Source organism: Vicia villosa, linkage group LG5, assembly GCF_029867415.1.
Source record: "Vicia villosa cultivar HV-30 ecotype Madison, WI linkage group LG5, Vvil1.0, whole genome shotgun sequence".
Lineage (NCBI taxonomy): Eukaryota > Viridiplantae > Streptophyta > Magnoliopsida > Fabales > Fabaceae > Vicia > Vicia villosa.
Window position 1 is genome coordinate 169,725,092 of NC_081184.1, and position 21,660 is coordinate 169,746,751.

The 21,660-nt window shown below is 34.7% G+C and overlaps 2 protein-coding genes and 1 long non-coding RNA gene across 5 annotated transcripts; 2 read left to right on the plus strand and 1 right to left on the minus strand.

The window, feature by feature from the left end:
• Nucleotides 1-312: 312 nt before the first annotated feature.
• Nucleotides 313-7,368, plus strand: LOC131603856 (probable CCR4-associated factor 1 homolog 11). Its single transcript, XM_058876295.1, has 2 exons — nucleotides 313-1,147; nucleotides 6,476-7,368. The coding sequence occupies exons 1-2, from the start codon at nucleotides 347-349 to the stop codon at nucleotides 7,289-7,291; spliced, it is 1,617 nt and encodes a 538-aa protein (XP_058732278.1). The 5' UTR covers nucleotides 313-346; the 3' UTR covers nucleotides 7,292-7,368.
• A 1,949-nt stretch (nucleotides 7,369-9,317) lies between these two features.
• LOC131603857 (uncharacterized) lies at nucleotides 9,318-10,532 on the plus strand. The gene is made up of 3 exons (XR_009284536.1): nucleotides 9,318-9,452; nucleotides 9,614-9,859; nucleotides 9,985-10,532. It is a non-coding gene; the product is annotated as an uncharacterized LOC131603857 (long non-coding RNA).
• Nucleotides 10,533-11,745: 1,213 nt separating this feature from the next.
• Nucleotides 11,746-14,929, minus strand: LOC131603859 (protein NRT1/ PTR FAMILY 1.2-like). 3 transcript variants are annotated; one of them, XM_058876299.1, is made up of 5 exons: nucleotides 14,433-14,630; nucleotides 14,125-14,342; nucleotides 13,479-14,020; nucleotides 12,334-12,806; nucleotides 11,746-12,005 (listed from the first exon to the last, which is right to left on the minus strand). In XM_058876299.1, the coding sequence occupies exons 1-5, from the start codon at nucleotides 14,506-14,508 to the stop codon at nucleotides 11,776-11,778; spliced, it is 1,539 nt and encodes a 512-aa protein (XP_058732282.1). In that variant the 5' UTR covers nucleotides 14,509-14,630; the 3' UTR covers nucleotides 11,746-11,775. The 3 variants fall into 3 exon arrangements, with proteins under 3 accessions (XP_058732282.1, XP_058732281.1, XP_058732280.1); XM_058876298.1 differs by adding an exon at nucleotides 14,637-14,929 and having other exon boundaries at nucleotides 11,781-12,806; nucleotides 14,433-14,518; XM_058876297.1 differs by having other exon boundaries at nucleotides 11,781-12,806.
• Nucleotides 14,930-21,660: the final 6,731 nt, after the last annotated feature.

A 21,660-nucleotide genomic window follows, 5' to 3' on the forward strand; every position in this document is an offset into this window, starting at 1 on the left:
TCTGAATTAAGAAGAAAATTTTCGTTCATAAATATTAGATAGATTGTTGAAAGAGTCCACCAAATGATTGGTTAGTTGAATATTTGTAGCACAGAACTTGACTTTCTCATTAATTAATGCACTTTCCACACACTTTAACTAATAACATTAATTAATACCAAATCTATTAATTAATACTAAATCAAATCTTTGCCACTATCCAAATCTTTTCCGTGTTTAATTTAATATAAAAGCAGCTAAACATCTTCGTATAACATCACACACAACCTAGTAATAGTATTTGCATAGCTCTCTGGTTTCTGTTTCAACTAAACTTCAAAATCACTTCGCAATTAACAAACTCAACATGAACAATTCCAAAGAAATCATTATCCGTCACGTGTGGGGTTACAATCTCGAATATGAATTTGGTCTTATTCGTCACGCTATTCATCGATACCATTTCATCTCAATGGATACAGAATTTCCGGGTGCTATTCATTCCCCCAAAATTGACCACCGTCATCTTCAGCCATCTGATCAGTATCGTTTCTTGAAGGCCAATGTGGATGAGCTTAAGCTCATCCAACTTGGTCTTACGCTTTCTGATCCAGAAGGAAGCCTTCCTGATTTTGGAACCAATCATTGCTACATTTGGGAGTTTAATTTCAAAGATTTTGATGTTAATCGTGATCTTTGTAATGAAGATTCTATTGATATGCTTCGCCGTCAAGGGATCAACTTTGAGTGCAATTTATATCACGGTGTGGATTCAAGGCGTTTCGCAGATCTAATGTTCTCCTCTATACTTGTTTTCAACAAATCAATCATTTGGGTCACATTTAGTAGTGCTTATGATTTCGGATATTTGGTGAAAATATTGACCCGAATGAATTTACCCAATAAGTTAGAGGATTTTTTAAACGTGGTAGAAGTACTATTTGGAAAAAGTGTTTATGATATGAAATACATGATGAAGTTCTGCAACTCTCTATACGGTGGTCTCGAGCGAGTAGCTACCACACTTGATGTGCGTCGGGCGGTAGGAAAGTCTCACCAAGCTGCATCTGATAGTTTGTTAACGTTGCATGCATTCACAAAAATGACGAAGACTTATTTCAAAAATAATGAAGGTCCCAAGCATGCTGGAGTACTGTTTGGATTAGAAATGACGGCTTATTAAGTAGAATAAGAGAATTGTAATAAAAATTGAAGTATATTAAATACTCATTCTTTGTATATCTTCTTCTCTTTTTTTAAATGATAATGCCTTATCTCAATTCTGTTTTTCTAAATCTTTTGAGATCAATTGAGTGCCTGAACTATAAATCTTTTTAAATGATAATGACTTAAAAGAAGATACTTGTACAGGAAGACAAGTATATAGCTTATAATACTAAATTCATTAAACCTTAAAAATGCACATTTTTTAGGTTCATTGGGAGCTGTATATAGCTCACAGGTTTATACATAAAAAAGCGTTGTACATATATTGATTTGCTATGTAGATATGTAATCAAGGAACAAAAGATTTCTCTATTTATCTGAATACTAAACACCACTGGTCTTGATCATGATACATCATCATTAAGGTATATCTTAGAGTCTTTATGAAGAACATTTGGCTTCTCTATTTGTGTTCAAAAGCCAGCACGTTGTGCAAAGCAGCAATATATGATGATTGTACTTGATATTGTAAATTTCAGATGGCGTACGTGATCTAACTGCTTCCTACGCTAAGGATATCTTAAAAGGTTTGAGAGAGCTAAAGAGATTTTCTCCCTTGGCATCTGAAATGCTGAACGTTTTGGTTGATGAGAATCAGTCTAAAACAGTTAAGTTTGGTGTATTCTTGAACCATTTTCTAGTGTAAGCATAGCAGATGATTTAAAATTCTTAACTGTAACAGGACATTTGGAGACATAAAGAGCTAATTCAAGTAGATTGCAGAGATAATGGAGAAGTGTTGTCTGTCATTTGGTTCGAGGATAAAGTTATTTCAAGCCATACAGATGGAAGAATCAAGGTACTAAAATTTAGGATTTCATATGCCTTGTAAATTTTAAGGTGTCGTGATTACAATTATTGAAACAAACATATAAGTTTTATGTCGGTCCGTGAGATGATATATTTTGTATTTTATCTATTATAGCTTATTTAAATTAGAATGAGCTAAATGGGCTAAAAAAACATATAAGGTTTCACAAAAAGGAGTAAATATTCATGACATGTTGTTTGCCATTTGCTTGAAAGATTGAATGGCTTTAAGAGTACCATGACATATATACCAGGTCATTAGCAAAACGTTTGGTTCTTGGCTTCATATGACAACTTTACTGTGATTAAATAGCTTACTTGAAAATACTTTGTAATTTTTGAAGGTCTGGACATTAAAAGATAACTTATTACTTCTGTTGCAAGAGATCCAAGAACATACTAAGGCCGTGACAACCTTGACGATTTCAGAATCTGGTGACCGACTTTACAGTGGTTCACTTGACCGAACTGTAAAGGTAAAAAAATGGCAGTTCTAATCTCAATATTAGGAATCCAGCTAACAATGGTTTTGTTTTATTGAATAACAGATCTGGTCTATTGGAAAGGAAGCAATACATTGTGAGCAGGTGCAAGATATGAAGGACCAGATTCATAATTTAGTTGTAACCAATAGCACAACTTGTTTCATTCCACAGGGGGCTGGTGTCAAGGTATGCATACAAGATTGTAAATAATACTAGTTCGCTCTCTCAAACACAAACATTATACTTTATCTATTCTTGAGCTGGATATTGCAGTTTCCTTCCTATCTGATTGTATCCAAAAATCAACCCCCAAGTGGAATATTGACAAGCCACTAATTTTTGGAACAGATTTGCTTCTTTCCCGTCGAATGCTTAAAATGCTTTAGATTTAGTTCATACATATTGACTAAAGTAATGTTATTGTGTACCATAATTACTACTCTCTCTCATCAGGTTCATTCATTGAATGGAGAATCCAAATTGTTAAATTCTAGTAAATATGTGAAGTGTTTGGCTCATGCTCATGGAAGATTATATTGTGGATGTCATGACAGTAGTGTTCAGGTATCAACTTTTAAGAAGTATATGATGGCATCTCAATACAATGGTAATAATCTTATTGTGATATTTCAGGAGATAAATTTGGCCACTGGAACTATTAGTAACATTCAAAGTGGTTCTAAAAGATTACTTGGGAAATCCAATCCTATTCATGCCCTGAAAATTCATGGTGAACTTATATATGCTGCTGGCTCTTCCTTGGACGGAACTGCTATAAAGGTATCTCACATATACTGTATATTGGTCTAAGTAAAGGTCTAAATACTTATCAGGTTTCATGATATAACAAATTCCAAAGCCTAGAAATTCTTTGAGCTTCTTGATGTTAATTTGATCGATGTCTTACCATAGTTAACTGACTCTTTTGCTTGTACCTCAAGATATGGAACAGTTCCAATTACAGCATGGTTGGATCACTGCAAACTGGATCAGAAGTGAGGGCTATGGCAGTGAGTTCAGAATTAATTTATTTGGGGTGCAAGGGAGGTGTTGTAGAAATTTCGGATAAGAAGAAACACATTAGAGTTGACACGTTACAGTTGGGTACAAATTGTAAGGTTAATTGCATGGCTCTAGAAAGCAATGAAGAAATTTTGGTGATTGGAACTTCAGATGGCCAAATTCAGGTAATAAACTTTTTGTTTGAATTTTAAGTTCAATTGGTTATATTCTTTTCTTACTTCATACCTTGATGTAGCATTTGACCCTCTCCAAATGAATAACAATAGAAAGAAATTTCTGGTGATTGCAGGCTTGGGAAATGACTTAAAAGAAGATACTTGTACAGGAAGACAAGTATATAGCTTATAATTCTAAATTCATTAAACCTTAAAAATGCACATTTTATAGGTTCATTGGGGGCTGTATATAGCTCACAGGTTTATACATAAAAAAGCGTTGTACATATATTGATTTGCTATGTATATATGTAATCAAGGAACAAAAGATTTCTCTATTTACCGGAACACTAAACACTACTAGTCTTGATCATGATACATCATCATTAAGGTATATCTTAGAGTCTCTATGAAGAACACCTGGCGCCCACCGCGGGGCCGAGGTAAAGTAATTTCAGCGCCACGCTTGGAAAAACTTATAAGATGGTGCAAGCCCAACCTTCACCTGGGGAGATTGCGGCTTTTATTGCAATCCAGTCCACTATGGACAAATTGCAACGTTAAAATGAGATCTTGCAAGCAGAAGTTCAATCCATTCAGCTCTCTCCATGTGGTGTGAGAAAATGATTTTCTTACTTGTTTTCCATATATACAAGCTTCACAAACAGCCATGTTGTCTTCAAGTGATGACACAATTTTCACTGGAGCATATTTATGCATGTATAAAATTTCAACATGATGGAAATGCCCAAGTTTTTTATGTCACGATTCAGCTCTACTGACTGTGCTTAAAAAATTTGTTTGCTCTCAAATAGATTTAGAACATAACTTTTAACTCTCATTTTAACCTTAAATAAATCTATTCCTTTTACATCTTTGATCAAGAACCAATTTCATTCAAATATGACTTTGAAGCCCTTTTAAACAAGTTATGAAACACTAAGTAAATTTTGATCAATGTTAGGCACATATAAGACATTAGAAGTATCTTTCAGATCAACTAAGTTTTCAATAGAAACATTCCATTTTTTCTTGACTGAGATGAAATCACCATTTCCATATTTTACTTTGAAAACAATGGCTTAATTTGTCAATATCTTTAAAAAGACTATGATCATTTGTCATATAATTTGTCAATTAACCATGAATCACTCGAACTATTGCTTGTAGCAAAGCATGTTACAACAAACAATTGATCTTCTTGTTGTTCTCAGAATACATTTACTTCCTTTGATTTTGACCTGCATATTCTCTCTACACTACCTAGTACCTATGTTGCCATTTTTTCTGCACTTGACATCACGCCTCCACCAACATCTTCTTCGAGGATAGTTTGTTTTTTTACAGTAGGGACGTGGTGGAAAAGTTTCATCGTTTTTCTTGCTATTTTCTTGTTGCTTCCTCTTGAGTTTTGTGATTTTACATAAAAGCACCTTTCGTGGACGCTTCTTCTGTCATCAACCACCTTTGTTATTGCTTCTTGCAATGCATTCATCAATCGACAAATCTTTAGTTTCTTCCTAATATATTTGATAACACTATAAAAATTATTTTTTAAAAAAATCTAAAATAAACGGGCCCTAATATATTATTTTAGCAGTTAAGAAAGCATTGGAATGCTTGCATCGAAACTAATATAAATATGACATTTTTCTTTCTTACATTTATAGAGGGGGAATACTTATGCAATTTTTTTAAAATTAATTTAGGCCTTATATTTAATTCTCCAACTTTTTTAAGTCATCTTTTGGAGATTAAAAATGACTTTGTAAAAAATAGCCTTAGTTTATTTATTCTGGTTTCATCTCCATTTAAATAGTTATTGATTTAGTAAACAAATATTTTCGTATCTATTCTCATTTCTGTATATATCGGCCTTATTCGGAATTTTTTATTTATTTATCTCATACTAATTGTCACTATTTTGCACAACTAAATAAATATAATAAAAAAATAAATGTTAATTTTATTTGTAAAATAGTACAAAATAAATTATTATAGTGACACTCTTAAGAGAGATAAATTGAATTAATGGAAGAATACAATCGAAACAATAATAATTAAAATTACAATAAAAGTGACACCAAAAAAGCTACAATAAAAATTAAGTGATAATTTTTGTAATAAATATCTTTTGGAGTAAACTTATATATATATATATATATATATATATATATATATATATATATATATATATATATATATATATATATATATATATATATATATATATATATATATAAATGAAGTATTTTTTTCTAATTTATAAAAGACTAACATCTTTATGTTTGAAGTATTTATTGAAATATTCAATCAAAACCCACCAAATAATTATTTATTAAAATATTTTGGAAAATAACTTAATAAAAAATAGTATCATTAAATAATTTAATTTGATGCATTTTATACAAATATTTTAAATTTATTTATTGATATAAAAAAATCTGAATTAAGAAGAAAATTTCCGTTCATAAATATTAGATAGATTGTTGAAAGAGTCCACCAAATGATTGGTTAGTTGAATATTTGTAGCACAGAACTTGACTTTCTCATTAATTAATGCACTTTCCACACACTTTAACTAATAACATTAATTAATACCAAATCTATTAATTAATACTAAATCAAATCTTTGCCACTATCCAAATCTTTTCCGTGTTTAATTTAATATAAAAGCAGCTAAACATCTTCGTATAACATCACACACAACCTAGTAATAGTATTTGCATAGCTCTCTCGTCTCTCGTTTCTGTTTCAACTAAACTTCAAAATCACTTCGCAATTAACAAACTCAACATGAACAATTCCAAAGAAATCATTATCCGTCACGTGTGGGGTTACAATCTCGAATATGAATTTGGTCTTATTCGTCACGCTATTCATCGATACAATTTCATCTCAATGGATACAGAATTTCCGGGTGCTATTCATTCCCCCAAAACTGACCACCGTCATCTTCAGCCATCTGATCAGTATCGTTTCTTGAAGGCCAATGTGGATGAGCTTAAGCTCATCCAACTTGGTCTTACGCTTTCTGATCCAGAAGGAAGCCTTCCTGATTTTGGAACCAATCATTGCTACATTTGGGAGTTTAATTTCAAAGATTTTGATGTTAATCGTGATCCTTGTAATGAAGATTCTATTGATATGCTTCGCCGTCAAGGGATCAACTTTGAGCGCAATTTATATCACGGTGTGGATTCAAGGCGTTTCGCAGATCTAATGTTCTCCTCTATACTTGTTTTCAACAAATCAATCATTTGGGTCACATTTAGTAGTGCTTATGATTTCGGATATTTGGTGAAAATATTGACCCGAATGAATTTACCCAATAAGTTAGAGGATTTTTTAAACGTGGTAGAAGTACTATTTGGAAAAAGTGTTTATGATATGAAATACATGATGAAGTTCTGCAACTCTCTATACGGTGGTCTCGAGCGAGTAGCTACCACACTTGATGTGCGTCGGGCGGTAGGAAAGTCTCACCAAGCTGCATCTGATAGTTTGTTAACGTTGCATGCATTCACAAAAATGACGAAGACTTATTTCAAAAATAATGAAGGTCCCAAGCATGCTGGAGTACTGTTTGGATTAGAAATGACGGCTTATTAAATAGAATAAGAGAATTGTAATAAAAATTGAAGTATATTAAATACTCATTCTTTGTATATCTTCTTCTCTTTTTAAATGATAATGGCTTATCTCAATTCTGTTTTTCTAAATCTTTTGAGATCAATTGAGTGCCTGAACTATAAATCTTTTTAAATGATAATGACTTAAAAGAAGATACTTGTACAGGAAGACAAGTATATAGCTTATAATACTAAATTCATTAAACCTTAAAAATGCACATTTTTTAGGTTCATTGGGGGCTGTATATAGCTCACAGGTTTATACATAAAAAAGCGTTGTACATATATTGATTTGCTATGTAGATATGTAATCAAGGAACAAAAGATTTCTCTATTTACCGGAACACTAAACACCACTAGTCTTGATCATGATACATCATCATTAAGGTATATCTTAGAGTCTTTATGAAGAACATTTGGCTTCTCTATTTGTGTTCAAAAGCCAGCACGTTGTGCAAAGCAGCAATATATGATGATTGTACTTGATATTGTAAATTTCAGATGGCGTACGTGATCTAACTGCTTCCTACGCTAAGGATATCTTAAAAGGTTTGAGAGAGCTAAAGAGATTTTCTCCCTTGGCATCTGAAATGCTGAACGTTTTGGTTGATGAGAATCAGTCTAAAACAGTTAAGTTTGGTGTATTCTTGAACCATTTTCTAGTGTAAGCATAGCAGATGATTTAAAATTCTTAACTGTAACAGGACATTTGGAGACATAAAGAGCTAATTCAAGTAGATTGCAGAGATAATGGAGAAGTGTTGTCTGTCATTTGGTTCGAGGATAAAGTTATTTCAAGCCATACAGATGGAAGAATCAAGGTACTAAAATTTAGGATTTCATATGCCTTGTAAATTTTAAGGTGTCGTGATTACAATTATTGAAACAAACATATAAGTTTTATGTCGGTCTGTGAGATGACATATTTTGTATTTTATCTATTATAGCTTATTTAAATTAGAATGAGATAAATGGGCTAAAAAAACATATAAGGTTTCACAAAAATGAGTAAATATTCATGACATGTTGTTTGCCATTTGCTTGAAAGATTGAATGGCTTTAAGAGTACCATGACATATATACCTGGTCATTAGCAAAACGTTTGGTTCTTGGCTTCATATGACAACATTACTGTGATTAAATAGCTTACTTGAAAATACTTTGTAATTTTTGAAGGTCTGGACATTAAAAGATAACTTATTACTTCTGTTGCAAGAGATCCAAGAACATACTAAGGCCGTGGCAACCTTGACGATTTCAGAATCTGGTGACCGACTTTAGAGTGGTTCACTTGACCGAACTGTAAAGGTAAAATAATGGCAGTTCTAATCTCAATATTAGGAATCCAGCTAACAATGGTTTTGTTTTATTGAATAACAGGTCTGGTCTATTGGAAAGGAAACAATACATTGTGAGCAGGTGCAAGATATGAAGGACCAGATTCATAATTTAGTTGTAACCAATAGCACAACTTGTTTCATTCCACAGGGGGCTGGTGTCAAGGTATGCATACAAAATTGTAAATAATACTAGTTCGCTCTCTCAAACACAAACATTATACTTTATCTATTCTCTGAGCTGGATATTGCAGTTTCCTTCCTATCTGATTGTATCCAAAAATCAACCCCCAGGTGGAATATTGACAAGCCACTAATCTTTGGAACAGATTTGCTTCTTTCCCGTCGAATACTTAAAATGCTTTAGATTTAGTTCATACATATTGACTAAAGTAATGTTATTGTGTACCATAATTACTACTCTCTCTCATCAGGTTCATTCATTGAATGGAGAATCCAAATTGTTAAATTCTAGTAAATATGTGAAGTGTTTGGCTCATGCTCATGGAAGATTGTATTGTGGATGTCATGACAGTAGTGTTCAGGTATCAAGTTTTAAGAAGTATGATGTAGCCTAAGTCCAATGTTATGCTATCTCAACTTGAGTATGTGATGGTATCCCAACACAATGGTAATAATCTTATTGTGATATTTCAGGAGATACATTTGGCCACTGGAACAATAAGTAACATTCAAAGTGGTTCTAAATGATTACTTGGGAAATCCAATCCTATTCATGCCCTGAAAATTCATGGTGAACTTATATACGCTGCTGGCTCTTCCTTGGACGGAACTGCTATAAAGGTATCTCACGTATACTGTATATTGGTCTATGTAAAGGTCTAAATACTTATCAGGTTTCATGATATAACAAATTCCAAAGCCTAGAAATTCTTTGAGCTTCTTGATGTTAATTTGATCGATGTCTTACCATAGTTAACTGTCTGTTTTGCTTGTACCTCAAGATATGGAACAATTCCAATTACAGCATGGTTGGATCACTGCAAACTGGATCAGAAGTGAGGGCTATGGCAGTGAGCTCCGACTTAATTTATTTGGGGTGCAAGGGAGGTGTTGTAGAAATTTGGGATAAGAAGAAACACATTAGAGTTGACACGTTACAGTTGGGTACAAATTGTAAGGTTAATTGCATGACTCTAGAAAGCAATGAAGAAATTTTGGTGATTGGAACTTCAGATGGCCAAATTCAGGTAATAAACTTTTTGTTTGAATTTTAAGTTCAATTGGTTATATTCTTTTCTTACTTCATACCTTGATGTAGCATTTCACCCTCTCCAAATGAATAACAATAGAAAGAAATTTCTGGTGATTGCAGGCTTGGGAAATGACTTAAAAGAAGATACTTGTACAGGAAGACAAGTATATAGCTTATAATTCTAAATTCATTAAACCTTAAAAATGCAAATTTTTTAGGTTCATTGGGGGCTGTATATAGCTCACAGGTTTATACATAAAAAAGCGTTGTACATATATTGATTTGCTATTTAGATATGTAATCAAGGAACAAAAGATTTCTCTATTTACCGGAACACTAAACACCACTAGTCTTGATCATGATACATCATCATTAAGGTATATCTTAGAGTCTCTATGAAGAACACCTGGCGCCCACCGCGGGGCCGAGGTAAAGTAATTTCAGGGCCACGCTTGGAAAAACATATAAGATGGTGCAAGCCCAACCTTCACCCGGGGAGATTGCGGCTTTTATTGCAATCCAGTCCACTATGGACAAATTGCAACGTTAAAATGAGATCTTGCAAGCAGAAGTTCAATCCATTCAGCTCTCTCAATGTGGTGTGAGAAAATGATTTTCTTACTTGTTTTCCATATATACAAGCTTCACAATCAGCCATGTTGTCTTCAAGTGATGACACAACTTTCACTGGAGCATATTTATGCATGTATAAAATTTCAACATGATGGAAATGCCCAAGTTTTTTATGTCATGATTCAGCTCTACTGACTGTGCTTGAAAAATTTGCTTGCTCTCCTCAAATAGATTTAGAACATAACTTTTAGCTCTCATTTTAACCTTAAATAAATCTATTCCTTTTACATCTTTGATCAAGAACCAGTTTCAATCAAATATGACTTTGAACCCCTTTTAAACAAGTTATGAAACACTAAGTAAATTTTGGTCAATGTTAGGCACATATAAGACATTAGAAGTATCTTTCAGATCAACTAAGTGTTCAATAGAAACATTCATTTCCTCTTGACTGAGATGAAATCACCATTTCCATATTTTACTTTGAAAACAATGGCTTTGTCAAGATCTTTAAAAAGATTATGATCATTTGTCATATAATTTGTCAATTAACCATGAATCACTCAAACTATTGCTTATAGCAAAGCATGTTACAACAAACTATTGATCTTCTTCTTGTTGTTCTCTGAATACATTTACTTCCTCTGATTTTGACCTGCATATTCTCTCTACACTACCTATGTTGCCATATTTTCTGCACTTGACGTCATGCCTCCACCAACATCTTCTTTGAGGATAGTTTGTTTTTTTACAGTATGGACGTGGTGGAAAAGTTTCATCGTTTTTCTTGTTGCTTTCTCTTGAGTTTTGTGATTTTACATAAAAGCACCTTTCGTGGACGCTTCTTCTGTCATCAACCACCTTTGTTATTGCGCCTACAATTTATTCATCAATTTTGTCAAAGAAATGCTCGACAAATCTTTAGTTTCTTCCAATGAAAAAATTAGATCCATATCTCCCCGGCACAAAAGTCATATTTTTTTGCATGATTTTTTCATCATAAAAATTCTTACGGAACAGTCGTACCTTGTTAACTACACACATCAACTTATCAGAGTACTATGGTTTTTTCCCTCCTTCATTTTTTTGAGTCTCAAACTCTCGAATCAAGTTGATTATCTGCTTGTTTTGGATCTTTCATTTCCATGGTAGTTCCAATGTATTTTTTCAATGTCAAGTTCACAATTCTTATAATATTATAACTTTATTAATATTATAGCTAAAACACTAAGGTAATTTCTACCAAAGATAGTAATACTAAACGATAGTAAAAGTTTATATTCAAAAGTATTTCCTAACTTGTGATTATACAAGTTTTTCAAACATACATCCATTCAACTATAAAAGAAGAAGTAAAACACTCTTCATTAACAACATTTTTTCTTCCCCACAATTTGTATCAACCTCTTCATCCCAATTTTTAGCAATACAATCATCATAAAATATACAAAAGAACCAACCCCTTTGGTTAACTAAACTACATATTCTCTTTCTCACATTTAGTATCAATCTTAGTATCAACCTCTTCATCCCAATTTTTGATCTCTTCAACACTTCCATAAGCCCAACTACACAAAAAGAAGTAAAACAAATTAACCAAACTTAGAACAGTAAGTAACCAATAGTAATAATCATAGTGCCCTTGATTGATATTTGATGCCAACCAACTAACTTTCCCTTCTCCTTGTGTCCCAGTCTTAACAACCTTAACTATAATACTAGCCACCAAATTCCCTGTCCCAAGTCCAAGAGCAAAAAATGAAACAGCAATACTAGACATAGTTTTAGGAAACTGAGAATAAAAAAACTCAATCTGTCCAATGACATTGAAAGCCTCAGCAAAACCAACCAAACATTGCTGAGGCACTAACCACATTGCTGTCATGTTCACTATACCTTTAGGATTATTCATTAACCCTTCTCTTAATGCTTGGTTTCTTCTCTTTTTCTCTACTAATGCAGCCACTAAAGTAGATAAACATGAGAGTGCTATGCCAATTCCGAGTCTTTGCTTTAAAGTTAGTCCTTTTCCTTTTTTGGTGTATTTTGTTAACAAAGGAACTATGATACGGTCATATATAGCTACCCATATGGTTAATGTGAGGATTCCAAATGCAACGAAACTTGTTGATGGAATCTCAAAATTGTGAACCTTTCTGTTCATAGTGTTTGCTTGGACCACAGAAAATGATTGTTGGCTTATTGTAATGCCAACTGTGATTCCTGTTGACCAAATGGGAAGAACTTTGATCACTGCTTTTAATTCCTCTACTTGTCTTACTGTACATAAACTCCATGGATCAATTGGTGCACCATTAGAGTCTAAATCTTTCTCTTTGTTCTTCATAATGCATGCCTTGTTCAAGAACCTAGGCAGAATCAAAACATATTCAATTTAATAATAAAAATATATATAAGATTTTTTTTAAAGCTCAGTATCCGGCCCTAGGACCGACTAATCTGAGGGGAAACCAATCCCACCGTCCACTTGCAGGAGTCTATTAAAAGTCAAAGCAAAGTTATGAATGGACTAGCCCGACACAAGAAAATGTTTGCACCTAGGATCGACATAGGAATTGTTAGCACGGGATTCAAACCTAAGACAATAAGAGAAGCACACTTTCATGTAGGGGTGACAAATGGGCATGTCCGCCCCGCGAAAGTCTGAAAAAAAAACGGGATGGGGCGAGCATAGTTAAGGGTGCACGCCTAAAACCTTGATCTATTCCGCGAAAAAATGAGACCGGGGCGGGGCAGACATGCGAGCTTTGCACCCTTAAAGACTAAATGATGTAAAAAAAATTATTAATGTCTGCACCCGCAAAATAACATAGCGGGTGGACATATTAGAGGGTGTAAGTTTAAAACCTTGGTCCGTCCCGCGAAAAAAATACAGAAAAAAACGGCCATGTCCGGCAGATCGGGATTATTTTTCCACCCCTACTCTTAGGTCTCAATTCTTTGCCAACATGTCAAACCCTCTGATGTTAAATCCTGGGATTAATTTAATAGATTCTTAATTGAATAGGACAAAGTAGTACCTTGCTTTGTCCGTAGGATGAACAAGAACAGAACCACTCTGAAAATACCACAAACCAGAGTTGTTTTGAGGCAGTGTCATGTGTCTGTTTCTCCATGATGCAACAATCACTTGAGCAAATCCAGCTAATAAACTCTTGTTTGGTTTAACTTTAACATACATAAAAGATCCCAAGAAAAACATGACAGAAGAAAACAACATAAGACCCACAGGAATACCAAAACCAACAACCCAACCTGCTTTAACTTGTATGTACACTATGAACACCACTGAAACCATCACTGATACACCAACTGAAACATAATACCAGTTGAAGAAACTCTTCATCACTCTCCCATTTTTCGTACTCTTCGGATCGTTTATCTGATCCGCTGCAAAAGCTAAAGAACATGGCCTAATTCCACCGGCTCCAACAGCCATTAAAGCAAGTGATGAGAAAAGAAACAAGAACTGTCCTCCTGTTGCACTCGTGCATGGCTTTTCGTCACAACGCGGTGGCCTTGCTTGCCTAATGATTGCAGTTAGCCATAACACAATCAATCCCTGCAACGAATTAAAGCGAGATTAAACTATGTCTCTACTCAAACCATGTTCGAACCACAGACACAGACAAAACGTTCGGCCTAACAATATCGATTATAACTTACAAGAAGGTCGATGATTGTTCCGCAAGCAATGACACGAAACCGTCCGAGACAAGAATCAGAAAGAAAAGCACCAAAAAGCGGCATGAAATTGGATACAGCATTCCAGAGAAATATTATGATAGCTGCAGTTGAAGGTTCCAGTTGATACTCATTGAGTAGGTACAAAATCATATTCACATGAAGTCCAACAGTTGCAACCTTCTCAAAAGTCTCATTTGCTAATAAAACAAAAATCAAACCAAAAACAAGTTATAATCATAATTCATCATAGCCTTAATTTTTGTTACATTTTAATAATTTACAAATACCTATGATAAATGGCATGGTTCTGTAACCACCCAGCTTCTTGTTTACAACTTGCTCTTTGTCTTTGTTTTGCTCCATTTTTCTTCTTCTACACTCAAAATATGGATCAATACAATAGAAGATATAGATTTTAAAATGTATATATATGCGTATACATACTGTATGTATACGCGTACATTCTGCACCGCACAGAGTATCTTTCTCACCTTGTTACAACTTACAAACAAGTAGTAGACCTTGTTCTTATCTAAAACTATTGTATTCTTGTTTTGGGTACTAGTTTCTTCTCATAGAGAAAAATACAAAGTATTTTTTGTCCATTACTGAAGATATATGAGTTATAAAGAGACAATAAACGTGTGACACAATTTGTAGGAAATTGGGGAAATCTTAAAAGCATGTTACACTTTGCATTGCTCAAAAATTTTGCTCTTGTAATTTTGCTCCAAAAATTCATGTGTCATTTCCAACAAAGTAAGTTTAGTTTTGCACCAGTTGAATAATTAATTTAAGTTCATTTTAATTGAAGAATTTTGGTTTCTAAAACTTTATCTATGGTTCACCTTAAACTAATATATGTTCAAGGGAAAGTACGTTACGTTTTGTTGTATTTAATATATTTAATAATTATTTATAACGTTTAAGTAGAATGTAGAGGTTAGATTAAGTTGATGTATATCCAAGGACCAATCAAAAGTTCCAATGGTCGAAGCAAAATAAAATATATGTTGTAATAAAATAATTTTGGTAAAAGAAAAATATTAATTTATTTCATTTGATCTTTAACCTTTTGGTGAATGCTGAAAAGAGAGAAGCAGAGAATAAACCTGACCAAATGATATGATATATATGAAAACATTAGTAACAAGATATCGGCCTCTCTCCCCTTTGTCTCCTCCTTAACAAGTACTGAACAAATAGCTTTATTCGACACAAAGAGCTATAGAATTAAGGGAGAGTGAACCTCAGGTCGGACAATGATAGGAGGTGATGACAGGAACTATTTCACCCTTGTGTAGGAATTCTCGCATTCTTCGTTAAGTTGAACTCTGCCGACTTTTAGACAGGGTCGGCCCTGGGCCAGGGCAAGCAGACCCATAGCCCAGGACCTCGCGGGTTTCGAACGTGAGACCTTGAGAGAAGCACACTCTCAGGACCCAAGCGTTTCACCGCTAGACCACACACACGCACACAATTTTTATATATGTTAAAACTTTTGTGTCTCACAAAAAAGAATTGGAATCATAAACTTAATCTAAAAATTTAATCTAATCCTTAAGATGAAATCGAATTCGTGCTATTGAAAAATAAGTTCTACAATGATCAACCAAGTTAATCAAATTCTTTGCTCGGTTGCGTTTTTATATTTATATATAATCATTAACCTTTAATTTAAAAATAGAATAAAAAAATTAAAATTTAAAAGTAATTGCTCAGTTATTTTATTAGGGGTCCACATTTATTATTTGTCCCGGGCCTCTTAAAAGTCAGGATCGGCCCTGCTTTCAGATAGTCGAGAAAAAGTGTATTAACTTGTCACCTGCACAAGATAGGAATTGAGAAAGGGCGGCCAGCCTGCCGGTCAACAGTTATACCTCTTTTTTCGACGTCAGGCTCCACATGTCTATGATTGTGTGTTCGCCTCTATCCCCCTTGTGAGTAAGCATAAACCCCAAAAACTTGCCTTCCTATACCCCGAAAGTACATTTGTCCGGGTTGAGTCTTATGTTAAACTTACGCACCAAACTGAATGTTTCTTCCAGGTCATTGATATGATTATGTCCGTCCGGCGTCTTGATCACCATGTCGTCTATGTAAACCTCTAAGTTTCTCCCTATTTGGGAATCAAACACCATGTCCATCCGCTGATAAGTAGCCCCAGCGTTTTTGAGAGCGAACGACATCACCACGTAATAATAGTTACTTCGACTTGTCATGGAGGTCGTTTTAGGCGCATCCATGAAGCTGAACGATCTGAACCCTAACGAGTTGTTAATTAACCTATCAATATGTGGTAAAGGATAAGGATCCTTATGACAGGACTTGTTAAGATCCGTAAAATCCACACACATTCGCCACTTCCTCGTCTTCTTCTTGACCATTTCTATGTTGGACAACCAAGTGGGGTATTTTATCTCCTGAATAAATCCTGCGCTGAGCAGCTTTCCGACTTCTTCAACAATGGCTTGCTCCTTCTCGCCTATATTTTCCTGCTTTCTCTGGGAAACCATTTTATGATTTGGATAGATGAACAGCTGGTGACACATGATGTCTGGGTTAATTTCCGGCATGTCGAAAGGCTTCCAGGCAAACAAATCCATATTCCGCCTTAGTATTTGAGTGATACCTAATCCTTCGTCGGCCATTAAGCCAGAGTCGATTTGCGTGGTTTGAAACTCCTCAGCTCCGATTTGCACCTTCTTCAGAACCCCCACAGGGGTCAGACTATCAGGCGCAGGATCCTCCATGGTGTCGAGATCCACCAAGTTGACCTCCTTGGAAGGGTTTTCTCCTATCTTTTTCTTCATTTTCAAGTTGTCATTATAACATTTGCGAGCCAATCCCTGATCCCCCTTAATCACACTAATTCCTCCACCGCATAACGGATACTTCATCGTTAGATACAATGTGGATAAGGCGGCTTCGAGAGCATTGAAAATTGGTTTTCCCATTATAATGTTGTAAGGAGAAGCAGCGTTCACAATGAGATACCTTACTTTCACCGACTTGGCATTGTCTCCACTTCCGAACACACTCAATATTAGCATATGCCCAAGCACTAGCACCTGCTCGCTCGTATAGCCGACAAGCGTGCCTTTGAAAGGAAGCATCTCAGACGCGTCCATACCCATACCTTTGAAAGCATCCTAGTATAAGACATCTGCAGAGCTGCCCAAGCCAATCAATACCCGCTTAAAACTTCATTCCCGTATATAAACCTTTATCACCATTGGGTCGTACTCGTGGACCAGCACACCTGTAATACGGTGAACTGACTTTATCGATCGAAATGTCGCGGTAAGCAAGAGTCGCCACCGACTTTTATTTTATCCAAACTATATTCGGAAAGGCAAAAAGAAACAGAAAAAAAAACCTTTTAAGAAATCTGAGTTCGGGGGGTAATTTATGCAAAGGGAAGGTGTAAGGCACCCTTTGCATCCATGGTTTTCCATGGGCTCTTAATTGCTTTGCTTGCTCGTTTGTTTAGAAAATGTAGATGAAAGAGATAGGGACTTTAGCTTGTGAATAAGCGTTGCCCTTTTGAAAAATTATGAGAAAGAATATAATAAAAAGGTTTGAGCATTGCAAGGCAATTAGGGGCAATTACCTTAAACTCAGATGATAGGTCTCTTTTTAGCCTTTCAGAATGAAAGGGTCTATCCTTGCCATAAGAGGGCAGGAAGCCTTTCGTTTGGAGGTTGAAGGGTCATCGAAGCATCCTTTGCCATAAGACTGTCCCATGCCATAGAAGGGCAGGTAGTCTAAGGTAAGGATCAGAATAAGCCTTTTCGTAGGCAGCCAGAAGATACCTCAGCCTTTTTCCGTAGGCAACTTCCGAGGGTCGAGGTCATATTTGTGTATCGAAGGCAGCATCATTTAGGGTCGCATGACCTTTAGTTATCGAGGCAGCATGGCTGAGGTATCCTCATATTCGAGGGACATGGCTTATTCTGCAAAAAAAAAACACAAAAGGCAACAGGCAACAGGCAACAGGCAACAAGGCAACAGAGAGGTTACCCCAAAAGCGTGCGTGTGTGCAACAATCACGTGATTATATTCAGAAAATTATCTTATAATTAATTATCTACATTGATTTAAGGCTTGCACTCCCTAAGATTACTAACCACACAATAGTATAACAATAATAATGGGGAAGGGAAATTGTAACCAGCGGAGGAGAGGGTAATTGAAACCAGCGGGATATAATTAAAAAATTAAAACAGAAAATATTAGAGTTAGGGTTACCAATACACGTAGCTTTGGCATTTGACAAACCCTGAAAAGGAAAAGATGGCAAACAAAAGAGGGTGAGTGTATGGCTAATTCGAGGGCGAACAAGATTAACCCTAAAATAAAGAATAGATAAATTTAAAATAATAACATAGGCAAAGGTACTTAGCTCTGGTTTGATCTGATATGGTTGATAGGGCGCCTTTAAGGTTAACCCTGAAAAGAAACAAGATGAAGGCGAAACAAACCCTTATATAAAATAAACCAAACAGAAAGTTAAATTAAATTAAGTAAAATACTTAACTTTGGGTTTTTGAATCAGGCGCGTATTCGGAGTGAACCATGTCGATAACCCTGAAAAGGCACAAAGAAACAGAAAGTTTTCAGTGTAGGAATGGTCCTCGTAAATCCTGATTAAGGCACAAGTTAACCATGGTTAATAAAAAAAAGAAAGCCAGATTAATTATTGGTTTTCAACCTAATTAATTAAATCGGTGAAAATAAGGTTTTGATTAAATATCTCAAACCTAATACTTATTTTTAACTCAATTAATATGAATTAATAAAAATTAAACAACTAATTTAGGCAAATTAAATTAATTTAAACAAAACAAAAACAAATTATTAATAATAATTAATTATGTTTCTTACATAAAAAGTTTAAAGAGAAAAAAAGTTTCTTTGAAGAGTTTTTAGAGATTTATAGATATATATAAAACATTTATACAAAACATATAAACAAAAGAGTCATTTAAAAAAGAAAAAAAAATGATAAAAGAAATTAGAAATCTCAGCTTGTAATCCGGTGTGGTAGCAGCCTGGAGGTACATGGTGTTCTTGCAGCTTCCTGGGCCTTCAGATTTACCTTGGTGGAGACCTGATGGCATGGATCTGAGTCCACATGGTAAGAGCGTGCGCATGCTCCCACCGGACCTGCATTAGAAAGGTTATGAAGAAAGAAAATAAAATGCAAAAGTCTGGGGGAAGGATCGAACAGAGTCCCTCCAAGTGATGGCTTTAACGCATCCGTCAATCCACTAGGCCATGCATCTCTTGCTGTCACTTGACCCACTCAAAGAAGAATATAAACAAAATAATTAAGTCAGAATTTTAAAAACGTTGCGCGCCCCCTGCTTCGTCTTCTTCGTTGAAAAGGCCACGCTTTTTGGCCACGGTTTTTTAGCATTGCCATAGCTATCTTGCTTCAAAACCGTGACTTCTCGGATGTGTTTCTTGATGCCTTAGGTCTCGATTGTGATTGGAAAACGATCAGTTGTTTCCTAGGAATGTTTTTGAATCCTCCAAAAGCTTTGAATCACCCTGCAAATTGGAAAACGAGTTTGAGATTTTCTTCAAGTTTTTGTGCTTCGGTTGTGGTCTTTGGCTGCAGAAATCGTGTCCCAAAAAATCCCCTAATGCGTTGTCCAAGCTGCATACTTATAGTTACATGAATTAGGGTAAACAAATGTGGAGAGAATCTACTTGAATCTTGATTTGCAAATTGTGAAGAATTGATTGAAATATGCCTCCAATCTTTCTAATTTTTTGTCCAATTTCAATATTCTCTTCCCAATATTTTTAATCACAAAATCTGATTTAATTATCCTGATATTCTCATCACATAATAGACCTAAAAATCAAATCTTTGATTTTCTATTATTTAATTAATTAAATTGAATTTTAAAATGAATTAAAAATCAAGATAAATAAAATAAATAATAAAATGGCATGGGATTGGGTCATGAGTCTTCTAATAAGATTAGAATCATGTTTGGATCAAAGAAGTATGGGCCCATTTGGAGATATTTGGAGTTTTGGCTCTACTTTGACCACAGTTGACCTTTTAGGTCAACCAGTCGACTGTTGACTTTCTGAACTTTTGAATGACCAGAGCTTTGAGATAGGTATTGATACTTGTCATGGAGATAGTGTGAGATATATTGAGCCATATGAGATGTCTTGGAGTCATTGATTCACTGATTTTCCTTTGAATGAGCCAGACCCTGGTTTTAGAGCCTTGTATAGAAGAGTGTGTCTTGGAGCTTTGTGTATTGATTTGTATTTGTGTAAGAGAAATTGTATGGGCAAATTTTGGGGTATGACAGCTGCCCCTGTTCAATTATCTTAAACCTGAAGATGTAGAGTGGTTTGTATGCCAGTCGGTATCTGAAGGTGGAAGATGATTGAACACTAGAATACCAAGAAATTTGCCCTAGCTGAAGTAGGGACTTTTGTCGGAGATGGGCTTAAAGATGCCATCCAGGCCTTGAGAGAAAATTTATTGGAGATTGATCATGTCAGCACCGTTCGTGGTAATTGAATTAGATCTAAGTCTTTTGAAATATTCATGGAGGATGCTCGAAACTAAGTATCAGAACTAAATCGTCGTCTTGATTATCTCTGAACTATTTTCGAAATAATTGTCACAATTAAATCTCTATCTTGATTATCTCTGAACTATCTTTGGAGGATACCCAAAATTAAGTGTCAAAATTAAATCTTCGTCTTGATTATCTCTGAACTATCTTTGGAGAATACCCGGAATTAAGTATCAGAACTAAATCTTTGTCTTGATTATCTCTGAACTATCTCTGGAGAATACTCGGAACTAAGTATCAGAATTAAATCTTCGTCTTGATTATCTCTGAACTATCTTTGGAGGATACCCAAAATTAAGTGTCAAAATTAAATCTTCGTCTTGATTATCTCTGAACTATCTTTGGAGAATACCCGGAATTAAGTATCAGAACTAAATCTTTGTATTGATTATCTCTGAGCTATCTTTGGAATATATCCAAAATTAAGTGCCAGAAGTAAATCTCTGTCTTGATTATATCTGAACCATTTTTGGAAGGTATCCAAAATTAGGTGTCAGAACTAAATCTCTGTCTTGAATGAGTGTCAGAATTAAATCGTTTGAATTGATTATATCTGCACTATATCTAGAAGATGTATAAGTATACTGCAAAAGAAACATTAGTTTTATGCAATGTCGTGATGTATGTATTGTAATTTTTTTTTTTTAAAGAATGAGAGTGTTATGCATATGTCATGAGACGTATGTATGTTATGAATTAACTATGATATATGATGTATGAACATGAGTTATGCTATTTGGAGTATCTTGAGAAAATAAATCTCTGTATCATTGGGATTTTGACGTTTGATCTTGTCTTGAAGAAGTACAGCTGGGGATTTATGATTCTTGCTTGGGGATGATCAGTAGCTTGATGTACCCTGATTGGGAATAAAGACATTAATAAACCATGTTGGCGAAGA

Coding starts and splice junctions, on each gene's coding strand:
- LOC131603856 (XM_058876295.1), top strand. CDS start 347: ATGAACAATTCCAAAGAAATCATTATCCGTCACGTGTGGGGTTACAAT. Junction 1,148..6,475: donor GAGTACTGTTTGGATTAGAA/ATGACGGCTTAT, acceptor AACAAACTCAAC/ATGAACAATTCCAAAGAAAT.
- LOC131603859 (XM_058876298.1), bottom strand. CDS start 14,508: ATGGAGCAAAACAAAGACAAAGAGCAAGTTGTAAACAAGAAGCTGGGT. Junction 14,021..14,124: donor GAACAATCATCGACCTTCTT/GTAAGTTATAAT, acceptor AATTCGTTGCAG/GGATTGATTGTGTTATGGCT. Junction 12,807..13,478: donor CATCCTACGGACAAAGCAAG/GTACTACTTTGT, acceptor GATTCTGCCTAG/GTTCTTGAACAAGGCATGCA.